Below are 12,372 nucleotides of genomic sequence, written 5' to 3'. Positions count from 1 at the left end.
ATAATGGACCGTTCAGGCTGAGGGAAAACAAGAGTCACCTCTGAGTGGCATTTCAGGAAACACTGTGTCCTGCACGACTCCTGAGTCTCCCTTGGACTGGTCTCTAGGTGTGTCTGTACAGGAGACCAGTACTCTGCCACACTTCTGCTACAGGAATCCAGAGACCCCTTTCCACCTTCCACTTTTGACACATGCAGGTCTCTTTGCATCTGAGAAAATCTCTGAAAGAGTTAATTGCATTATGAAGAGAATATTTACTTCTTTTTAAAATTTTATTCACTTAAAAGACCTTGGTACCTTAATGCCGTAAACACCTACATGGATTATCAGAGAGCTAGAGTCCATTTTATTAGGATTTCTTATATAATTTATGGATTCACATCAAGTACTTTCCACTTTTCTTAACCTCTATGAATGAAAGATTTTTAAGAGTTTTCACATGTGGGAAGTATGTGAGCAGCCCTCCCCGCCTGAGCCAGCAGCTCCTCAGTGCAACTTACAGGGAAGGTTTCCCTGAGAGGGCAGACACGCACCTCTGTCTTCCAGCTGGTAAATAGGCTGTCTTTTGTACACTCCCAGAACAACAATACCGAGGGTACCTGTCTGTTACAGAAGTTGGCATTCTGTGACCCAAAGGGGAAGCCGCCTGCAGAGCTGGACAAAGATGGCTCTATTGTGACAGGTTTTCTCTGCTAAATTAAAGGTTAGAGGACAGGAAGTGGCTTTGAATGCTGTGGAGAAAAGCAAGAACTGGAGATTACTGCCTGTGTGGGCTTTCTATTTTTATGAAGCTCTTAGCAGTTTAGGAGAATAAACTATCAAGCACAAGTTAAACTCAAAATGGCTTGCTGTGAATATTCAGCGATACCTGGTGACTGAACCATATTGCACAATGAAAGTGCTAAATAGCTTACTTGAATTCTTTTAAAGTTTAAATGAATCACATGTTGCTTCTCAGGTTCTGATAAATAGAAAATGTAATTTCTGGCATCTCCTTTATTTAGTAATAGTGATACAGATGATTCCCTTTAATTAGAATATAATCTGTCCAGATTTCTTATATTTTGAAAAACCAAAGCCAGAAAAAATATTGATAGTCAGCTACTGAGGAAGTCATTGAAGAGGTGATGTGTAGAATACACCTCCATGAGCAAATATCTCCCATACTTACAAATTCTGGAGCAAGGGTGGTAGAAGGCATTACTGTTCTGAATCTTCTCCAGAGAAAAAGAAGCAGAATGGGATGAAGGGAGATCAAATCATGGATAACAGTTGGAACTTTAATTCTGGGAGGGCTCGACCTTGGGCATCGGTTGTACCCTAGTGCCAAGCAGAAGTTTGGCATTCAGTTAAAACTCTTGGAAAGAATAAATGGATGAGCACCCAGAAGAAAGGACATATTAGCAATCTTCAGACATCTGAAGGACTATCGTCTGAAGAGGAATAGACAATCTACATGGTTTATGTACTGCAATTTATTTGACTTTTTGAAACTAGAGAAATGTGACTTTTAATTCAATGAAGAGAAGGCTTTTGCTTTAATAATGGAGATCAAATGAGATTCCAGAGGAGGAATCCAAGCAGAGTTTGGCAAGGACTTTGTATATTAATTAAAACTCAAGTAAGTTTTTGGCAGAGATAATACGAAAGAACTCTCAAAACCAAATCCCACGAATCTATGATAAGTGATTTGCTCACATATTTGGCTAGTTAGTAACAGAACTGGCATGAGATCAACACCTCCTAACTCCTGGTACAGTCTAATATCACAAAAGCACACTATTGGGGGAGATGATCAAGTTTGCTGAGACAGGAGAGGGAGATGGAGTCAAAAGACTTATAAAAGACATACTAAAGAGGTAACTAATTTAGTGAAGAGGTAACTAATTCAGTGAAAATTTTATTAGAAAATAAAATTCTAGTTTTTCTTATTTATTCATCATTTAATAGTTCAAATAAATTTTAATTTTTACTTAATTAAAAATATTTTGAGTCAAATAATAATCAAATAACCATAAAAACCTGACAAATACAATAAGTCTGTATAGTCTTTCATACTAAAGCTGTGTGAAAGTTACTTTATCATGACCATAAATGTTGGAGGCAGAATCTTAAGAGGGCACCCAAGATTTCCATCCTCAATTCTGGGACTGTGAATATGACAGAATATTCCATATCTCTTATGATAAAGTGCCTGACAAAGGGGATTTGGACAATTCCATCAAGGTTACCAATCAGTTGATTTTGACCAAGAGGAAGATTGTCCAGGTTAGCATTATTGAATCACGTGACCCCTTGAAAAAAAAGTTGCTTTCTCTGGTTGTGGGCAATGGAGAAGCCAGAGAACCAGGTGACCCAGGAATCTTCGCCAGGAGGAAGGTGATGGCTCTGGTAAAGAGCCATCCAGAAAACAGGCCCTCCCTCCTGACCTTCAAGAAACGAGATTTTTAGCCTCAGAAAAACACAGTCAAGCCTGGTGCACTTCTAAGCTATAGAACTGTGGCATAATAAATGGGTATTGTTTAAGCAGCTAAATTCGAGGTAATTTGTTATGGAGCAATAAAAATTAATGCAATAGACTAATGGTAATCAATTGGTAATTGATTCCAATGATAAGTATAATGGTTCTGAAGATTGTGTCTGCCCTTATTATTTCCAAAATGAGAATAAAATTGGGCAAAGTGAAAGTTTTAACTGGTTAAATAACTACCAACAAAAATGCTATGGCCCAACTTGTTTTTAAGGAAGTATTATTTTTGTATTATCAGATTTTAGATGGCAACTCAGATGGACTTCAAATATTTTGACATGACCCTAGGCTTACATGAAAATTACTTTAATATTATTATACCAAGATTTGGGCTTGAGGTGTGTGTATTTCACATTTCAGGAAACAATATGATATTTTGGTTTTCTTCTTGAAATAAAGGGGATGCAGTTACCCTCCTAATTCACATGATAGTCCACCTGAGATTGTAGACCTGACATGTCCATCACAATTAAAACAGTAACCACAGAATTCCTGGGTATGTGATTTTTAGAATATGGTTTTATTTGTAAACTATCCAGTACTATTGAAACCATATGCAGCATTTCTCAAACTGTGGAATACTTAATTCCGTATGTTATAAAGAAAGGAGCTGCAACAGGTCTTGAATAATCACCTCAATATTTATTGTTTGCACATCATTATGACCATGAGGGGCAGGAGCAGGCTGAGCAGTTGGTATTAAATTTTGTTTGTCAATATGTTACTTACTAAATTGTTGGATAGATTTATTTGCTTTGTGTAAAAAACAGGACTCTGCCTTCCATATTAGTGTGATTTGGAAAACAGATATTTCTAGAAATGGCTTATATTCTGGTTTCCCATGTCCTGTTCAATAAATCATCTTGTCAGCTCCAACTCTTTTTGATTGATTAAAAAGAAGAATGTATCAAAATGATTCACTGAGAAGAGATTGTAATCTGACTATTTTACAAGAGTTATATATTATTCTGTTTATCATTTTCTCTTTTCTTTAGCCAAGTAACTGAAGAGTTTTCTATCATTTGCTACCTTAAATAATTCTTTCCCTTGGCATTATTATGGTACCGGATCTAAACTGACGAGACAGTCACTCCAATCATAACACAGGGCGGAATTTCATATGACTTATATGAAGGCTAGTGAGGAAAAGCACAGTCACCTCTTCTGATGATGGAATTCAGCTTTTGCACTGACAGCTCTGGGCTGGAACAGCCAATACCCTACTGGCTTGTTTTATTTCTTCTTCTATATGATATAAAAATTGAAGTTCAGAAAAAGCATAAAATGCTTCCGAAGTGATTATATAAAATCTAGTGATGTTAATTGTTCATTTCCTCTCTAAATAGTGTTCTACTTACTAAAAATGCCCTTTAAGTATAGGAGGGACTTCGCTGCAGTCATTGTACTTCATTTACAAATGCAAGTCGGTCACTTCACAGAAAATATGGAGATTTCCAGTGTTGTCAGTGACAACACAGGAACCAAAGTCAGTTAGAAACTGACTTTCTAACTAAGGTGGCATTCTTGTTTAAACCATCCTATTTTTAAAGAATTGTAATACAGATATCAATTTTGAAGAGACACATTTCCGATCTATGAATTTCTTTTATGTTTGCACAGTCAACGTATTTCTTAGACCCTTTAGGAAAATGGAAATGGTTTGCTTTGCTTGCTTATTTATCTTTGTTTGGTTATTGTTTTTACTACAGCTTGTTTTCCTTAAGAGTATAGCTATCTTTCTGGAATATGCATCTTGAGCCTTCTTTTAAGTTTTCTGCAAGGCTGCTTACATAGTGAGATCAGGAGCAGCTAAACGCCAAGCAGAGCTGACTTTAAAACCAACCATTGTTTAAGGGCCCCAGTCACTTTGAAAAGTTTCTTAATTTTCCTAAACTCATTTTTCTTCTTAATGGTTAGAGTAAGAGTCTATTGTTGCTTAGGGAACTGAGAGAACAGTGCACTGTCAGAAGTACACTATCAACATACCTTGTAAACCTTCTTTTCCTAATAACAAATTAGAATTTCAAGATGTGTTTTTATAGGAGTATAAGAAACTTGAAGTAATTGTTCAGACACATTAGTCCTGAAAACATCAGGTGTGTTTTTTCTTGAATTAGTCAAATGATTTCCTTAAGAATTTTTCCTTCAGTTACTTCAAGTGTCTTGCCCTCAGTGGGCTTCTTCCTTCTATTTAGTTTCCATAGCTTTCAGAACTACTGAGAGAATGATTATTTTGTACCGCCCATCCCAGAGCACAATAGACTGCCTCACTACCCCATGGGTGTGCATCTGAGTGGTAAGTTTGTTTTTTCAGTTGAAATTGTGTATTCTTATGAGTGCTGATAAACTATGTTGGATTTATTGCATACTATTTTAGACTATGATGGATTTATTCAACTTTTTGTTTCATTTAAAAATTTTGTTATCTTATAAGAATACCTCAACTTTAGTTTACATTTTTATTGCGCTTTGTTGTGTTTACCGTTAGTCAGAAGAGGGCAAGGTCTTGTGGCAAGAAGAATCTTAAACCACAGTTGAGAATTTCCATCCTATTCAAGGCCCCGCATTGCTTTACTTATTCATCTGGTACAAGTTATTTTGCCTTCTTTGCTTCAGGTTTCTAGGAAGGGTCATCTGGGAAACAAAACACACACACACACACACACACACACACACACACACAAACCCCTTCTTTTAAAGAATCTGTGTGGATATTTGACAAAGAAGGGAAGAGATTGGCGACAACCTGGATGCAGGTTTTTTGGATACATGCCTCCTTAAATGGGACATCGCAAGAATTCTCCAGAATATTTCAGGAGCTTACGATCATGTTGGAAAGATAGAAGACAAATGGACTATGTGAGCAAATATTTGTAATCTTACTGGACTAAAATAAAGTGACAACCCAGGCACAAGGACAAGGCAGGCTTTCTTGGCGTGTACTTTTCAGGTGGCTGTGGCAATGGCAGTTGATTCAAACTCATCATCACAGAAGTTGGGAACTTGGGGATGGCTACCAGTCTGAGCATTTCGATCGCCTAGATGCAGAAACCTTGCTGCCGGGCAGCGTGCCTTGAGTTCCAGGGTCCTCGGCTGGTGCTCATTTCCATCCAATTCCTCATGTGTCTCTGCTTTGTTCTTCCAAAGCTGTGTTAGGATGTCCTCGCTGGGGATGTCAAAATGCATTTCCAGCTTCCTGCAGGACTGGAGCACGGTTTTAAATACTGTGCTATGCTTTCAATCTGTACCATGCCTTGCTTTGAGCATTATTTCAAATAATTTCCTACTATGTAATGAAAGGATGATTATATTTGATGAATGTTGAACAAATGAAGTCGATATAGAAAACAGGATTTCTAATTATTTAATCATTTGCAAGTACACACATTCTCAAACTTCTTTTTCTCTTTTAGCTTTGTTGTTTTGTTTCGTGGTTTTTTTTTTGTTTGTTTGTTTGTTTGGCACCAAGCTTTGAACCCAGGGGTGCTTTACCACTGAGCCACATCTCCAGCTCTTTTTTTATTTTTTGTTTTGAGAGAACCTCTCACTAAGTTGCTTAGGGCCTTGCTAAGTTGTTGAGCCTGGCTTGCAACTTGTGATCCTCCTGCCTCAGTCTCCTGAGTCACTGGGATTAAGTCACCTGGCTCATCTTAAACTTTTTTAATTGGTACATTTTAGTTATACATAATCGTGGACTTCATTGTTCCATATTATCACATACACTAACACAAATTGACCAAGTTGTGTTGTGTGGATTCCAAAACTTTTGTTCAGCATTTAGTGTTTGCACAACACAATTGAATGCTTAGGGCATGAAAATATAAAGCACTGCCCCAGCTTTTCAGGGGAACATAGTTTAGCAGAAGGAATGTATCACCTGTAACTTCAGGTTAAAGTACATTCAAAATCATAATGTAGCATAGAGGGTGCTGAGGAACACTCTGCTAGGTTTAGGGAGTAGGCATCACAGAAAATTCCTCACCAGGCATGCAGGAATTGAACTAGACCCTGAAGAATTAGGAAGATACTGGAAGAGGTTGTGCTGCCAGTTGTGAAACTAACATTATATACAAATAGGATGACATTTTAACAGATAAGTGTAAATTGGGGACATAAGAAGGGGGCAAATTTGCCAGTATATGGTTTTTAAATGTTTTTATTTTATGACAGCTCAAAATTTTGGCTGAGGAGATGTGAATATTAGATTTATTACTTAGAAATGTAGCTGGCTAACCTGACCTTTGGGAGTAGACTGGAAGGTCTGTACCTTGCAAACATCCAGGCTGGGTAGGAGACCATATTCAAGTGTCACCTGTTGGTGGACAGAACAGGTTTTTGAAGGTGAATTTAACGGGGGCTGTGCCTCATGGACAAGAACATTGAGTACAAAAGATTCATCTCTATTAATCGAGATACTGAAATTTTAAAATGAGAGTGAACATGTCAGATTCGGGTGGAAGTTATCATGAGATTCAGTGTTTACATAATAAAGTTACATAATAAAATGCATGCGGAGGGAGGAAAGATCCGTATTTTTAACTTAATGCATGTCTTGGTTCATATCCATGCTACATCAAGAGGAGCACATTCAGGGTGAAGTAGCCTACAGGCAAGCATGTTAAAAAACAGAAGCCAAGCCCTTGGGAGAGCTTGTAAGGTTGCCTTTCATTCCAGGACCTTCCGGGTGCCCTCTCACCGTGCCAAAGCTTTCAGCGATGCTTTGCCTTTCTTCGTGTAATCCCTGCAGTGTGACCTTGTGTCTTGGTGTCATGACTTGATGGGCACACATAGCACCGCTGGCCTTCATCCTGATGCTCACCATTGCATGCACAAGGCCTTCCGTGCTGTCTGGGTCCAAGCGAGAGGCCAGGCTGTGGAGATTGCAGAATTGACTGAGGAACCAACAAGGAACTTTCTGATAGACTTATCTCTGGTCGAATTAGTTGCTTGTGATTCTGAATAAATGCTGGTATGGAATCAAATAATGTCTATAGATCCAGAACCAGTGTGTCTGAAGCAGTGTGACATGGGAGAAGACGGACTGGATGTGAGAGGAACCTCAATACTACTTTCCAGTTTACACCTCCGGAGTCTGAGTTTCCACATCTGCATAGGATTGCATAGGAGCTACTGATGGGATTGTTGAGAGTGTTAAAAACATAACATTGGTCACACGTGCTTTTTAATCATTAAATGCTAACTTAACGTTCATTTATGTGGATTTAGCTAAAAACTTTGACACGAGTGGGGTGAGAATGGTATAGACCAGCTTTGCCATTTTTAGTTGTTGGTGTACTGCACCTAAAAAATGAAGCAGTACTTGTCTTAAATAATGTCAACTCACTGAAATTAGAGAACTTTGAAACCATTTTTGTTTTCCTTTAATATTTAACACAAAGTATTTCTGTCCCCATCGTCTTTGCCAGTAAAAGGAAGCTGTGGAATTTTAACAAGAATGCATCAGGAATATTTAAAAATCATTTTCCTAACCAAAGTAAAGAAGTATAGAAGTTTGCAAAACTAAGTGATTCCAAATAAGTGAGGAAAAGAGATAAGGATAATTTGACTAAAAATACTCAGTTAAGGAAAATGATACGTTTAAGTAAAGAGAAGAAATAATATTTGAAAAAAATGTTCAACACCATTTGTTCTTACTTGTACATCTTCTTGCTCTCCACTGGAGGAAAATAATAAGACTGATTGCAATCAAGACTGTCTTGTGAGACTAAAGGAGATAGGAAGTTCTGGTACTTTCTGATCTACATTTCAAAATGAAAAAAATGTTTTTGTCTTTATTTTACAGATTTACTTACGGTTCTTGGACTATGAGATGCAGAATTCAAATGAATGCAAACGAAACTTCGTGGCTGTGTATGATGGAAGCAGTTCCGTGGAGGATCTGAAAGCTAAGTTCTGTAGCACGGTGGCTAATGACGTGATGCTGCGCACCGGGCTGGGCGTGATCCGTATGTGGGCGGACGAGGGCAGTCGGAACAGCCGGTTCCAGATGCTGTTCACATCCTTTCAAGAACGTAAGATTCTCTGCACTTGACTGTTTGTCCTTCAAACATGTCACACCATGCTAGTCTCATAGACCCTTAATAGTGTTCTCTTCACACAGTCTGAGCACAGCAGGGTGTTCCCTAAGAAGTGACTAAATCACTGAGATTTCCGTTCCTTGGCCAAAGAGAGTTACACTTTACACTGATGACTTACTGTGGCATCACGGCCTTGTCGTGAGAGTGAACTATGCAACAGGGAAATGATGGATCTTGTTTGTCTTTGGTTTAGCTCTTGCGAAGCATGCGGAACTGAAGCAGCAGCTTCTGATGAAGTCTGAGTTTAAATCTTAAAAAGCTGCATAAAAATATTTGGTAGGTTCACTTTAGTAAGCTTCTCTTGCAGTCCCATTTATTTCAAATAGGTTTGTGATTCCAGAGTCACAATTAAAGGATGGAAAGAGAGAGAATTGCTTGGTAAGACAGTAAATAGAAAAAGTTTCGGAGAAGTCGATGAAACCACTAGTGATATTCAAAGTGACCCACTGCAGCAATGTTAGAAAATTGTATCCTAACAAATAGTGAATCCTATCAATAGACTTTTTTGTAAGATCTCAGAAACACTGAGCATTTCGTGTTTTACATGAGAATCTTGAGAAATTCAGCTTTCAAGAATAAAAACTTTCTATTTCAAAACTATACACACTTTTGTCTAAATAAAAAAGACCATAAAAACTTTTGAAATTTCACAGATTTTTTTATTATTGTCAGAAGCACAATGGATAGTATATTTTTTTCCTTTTTTTTGCAACCCAGCACTTCACATTAAATAGGCAAGTGCTCTGTCACTAAGCTATATCCTCAGTCTCAATATTTTTTTAAAAAAATTCACAAGTGTCAAATGTATAGACAATTATTTTATATAATGAATACGTAATTTTGGCCTTAAATTTCCCACTAATTGCCCAGTTGGAGAATTTCATGACATCAGAACTACTGAATGTCACTCAGTCTCCTTAAAACTTGGTACCATCCTCCAGTTGATCAGTATCCTTCCCAATGGTATGTAAGATTCCAACAGCATGTTATGACCACATTATCACTTCAGGAGCTGAGTAACATGTTACAGTTAGTGTATCTTTATTTCAGTAAGGTATTTAAAAACATATAATCATTTCTGAACCACAATATGAACTAATTTATCTTAGAGGTAACAGTTTTGATATCTTGCTATATATTGCGCTACCAAACTTAATTAGGCTTTTAGTGAGGGGTTTTAGGATTATGTCTACTTTAAATTATTTTATTTGTATCTGTGATAACACACACAGTCACGTGAAAATGTGCCTTCTTAACCATTTTTTTGAAATTTAATAAATATTTTCATTATTTCTTTAAATTGACAGATACAGTTTTATATATTTATTATGTGCAACATGATGGTTTGAAGTATATACGAATTGTGATAAGGTTAATTCTAGCTGATAGCAATGTATCTTGTTCTTGAGCAATGCTGGTAGTGAATATTGTTTTACTACAAAAACTACGTGAGATAATATATATGTTGATTGGCTAGATTTAACAACTCCACAGGGTTCTGTATTTATTCACTATTCTTACCCATTGTGGACACCAGCATTTGAGAAGCATTATTTAATTTAAATGGCAGAAATATGGAAGGCAAACTAATGTATTAGATGATAGACATACTCTAGACTCTTTAAATATGAAAAATCTGCAATTTTTATAAAAACTGTACTTTAAAATGCATTAAGAATAAATGAAAAATCTGTTATATTTGAAAATCAACTGAACAAAAGCATAGAGGAATCTCGACTCTTAGGATTTCTAAGGTTCATTTAAACTCAGTGAGTCAAAACTTCCGTCGTAGTTAACAAAAATCATTAAGCTGTGTACTAAGGAAAAGCAGTAGTAGTGCAAAATGTGGGCTCCTGGAGGCTGCACTGGTTAAAATGGAAAAGGTGCAGTCAGGTCTTTTCTGGGTTTTCATGAGGAGAGTAGTCAACCGGGAGAGGCTGACAGAGATGTGGAGCCACCAGAGTCATAGACTCCAGAGAGAAGGCGTGCTCATCTTAGACTCTATGTTGTGGGTCAGACTGTGATAACTACCACAGACGTGTGCTGGGCCATGCGAATTAGTGCTCAGAGGTAAGAGCAGTGTTGGAAGATCACAGGGAGCTACTGAGTGCAGCTGGAGGGGAAGTGCCTGGGGCACAGGAGCTGTGAGCTCGAAGAACTGATGGGTGTCTGGGAAGGATGGGGCCATGCATAGTGACTCAGCCTGGAAACGGACCATCACCTGCATCCAGCATGATTGGTCTACTAGTTGTTGGATAGCAGAACAAAGATAGGTAATATCTGTGGTCCCTTTGAACTCTGCAACAGATTATTAAATTTTATGAGTCTTTAGTAGTCTACATACATAAGAAATGGCAAATTATACCATACCACATGCGTATCATATGTGTCCATTGACTCTAAAAGGTTAAATAGTCTCTGGAAGTCATTCCAGTGGGCAGATTTATGAGTGAGTGAGCCACTGTGTTCTGCCTGCCTAAGGAAAAAGGAACCCTGACCCTTGATGTGCCTGGCGGTGGATAAATGACCACTCTGGGCAAGGAGAATTAGATGACGTTCTCTTGATCACCTCGTACGGTAGCCATAAGCCTCCACCCAACTTCCTGCACCCCTGGTGTCATGCTATCTACTGTGGTCTGACCATCCGTTTCCCCCAAATTTGCATGTTGGATATGTGATCACCGATGTGAGGCTTTAGGTGTTCGGGAGACTCTTCAGTTACGAGGGCAGACCCCCTCGGGAAAGGGGTTAGTGCCCTGATGGAGGGTCCCAGCTGCTTCACTTCTTCGTCCATGCTCTGCAGGCGCAGTGAGGAGCTCCAGTTGTGAGCCAGGAAATGGGCACTAGCCAGACACAGTCTGTGCGGGCCTTGGCCCTGGGCGCCATGCCCCCAGAACTGTGAGCAGCACGTCTGTTGTTGATGAGCTGTGGCGTGTTGCCGTAGCATGCTAAACAGATGAGGGCGTTTTCAATGGTTTTTTATCATGATGTCTCATTTCTTCTTCATTGGCTAAAGTTGTGCAAACTTCTATCTTTATATATACCAAAGATGGAATCCTGGTGTTATGAACTGTGTGGGTATAGACTAGGTCTTTATTCATTGAAATGGAGGTATTCCTGGTAAGGTTGAAGACTTCAAAACAAGAAGGATGTGCTTCAGCTTGGAGATGGGTGGTTCAGAATCATTTTAAGGATCCTTACAGAGGAAGCAAGGGGCCTCTACTGAGCAAATTGAAAATTCCATGGATTATATTGCTCTATTCAATATTATGGCCAAGAAAGAAGTTTGAATTATGCTTTTACTGTTAACGGATGGTGATTGTGTTTGCCGTTGGTGAAGATAGGCCTGTGAGCCTGTTTTCTTTTGCTGGGAACATAGTAACCACAGATTGCACAAGTCGTAAAGAGAAGAGACTTGTGACTGACAGTTCTGGAGAAGCAAAGTCTGCACTGCATCTGGTGCTGGCAGAGCCTCAGGTCACAAAGGGCATCGCCTGGCAAGAAACAGGCTGGTGTGTGTGCACGCCCACCCTCTGGTCTCGCCCCCTCTTCTACAGTCACCAGGATTTAATCCAACCTGCTGACTTTATCTACTCCTAACCCTTTCTCAAAGACTCCACCTCTAAAATCCATAGTCACACTCAATTTCCACCCTGTCCCTACTTCAAACTGGGGTTTAATTCCTGAGTCCTGTGGTGGGGAGGGCAAGCCACATTCAAACCATAGCAATACGTAAACAAATCA

The 12,372-nt window shown here is 38.7% G+C and overlaps 1 protein-coding gene across 1 annotated transcript in view; it reads left to right on the top strand.

Moving 5' to 3' along the window:
- Positions 1 to 12,372, top strand: part of Neto1 (neuropilin and tolloid like 1) — a 105,788-nt gene that overhangs the window by 68,065 nt on the left and 25,351 nt on the right. Inside the window, exon 7 of the mRNA XM_047526631.1 lies at positions 8,334 to 8,562. Coding sequence (XP_047382587.1) covers positions 8,334 to 8,562 — 229 coding nt within the window. The remainder of the gene's footprint in view (positions 1 to 8,333; positions 8,563 to 12,372) is intronic.

The sequence above is a fragment of the Sciurus carolinensis genome, chromosome 15 (genome assembly GCF_902686445.1).
Source record: "Sciurus carolinensis chromosome 15, mSciCar1.2, whole genome shotgun sequence".
NCBI lineage: Eukaryota > Metazoa > Chordata > Mammalia > Rodentia > Sciuridae > Sciurus > Sciurus carolinensis.
This window is presented reverse-complemented; position numbering and strand designations above follow the sequence as displayed.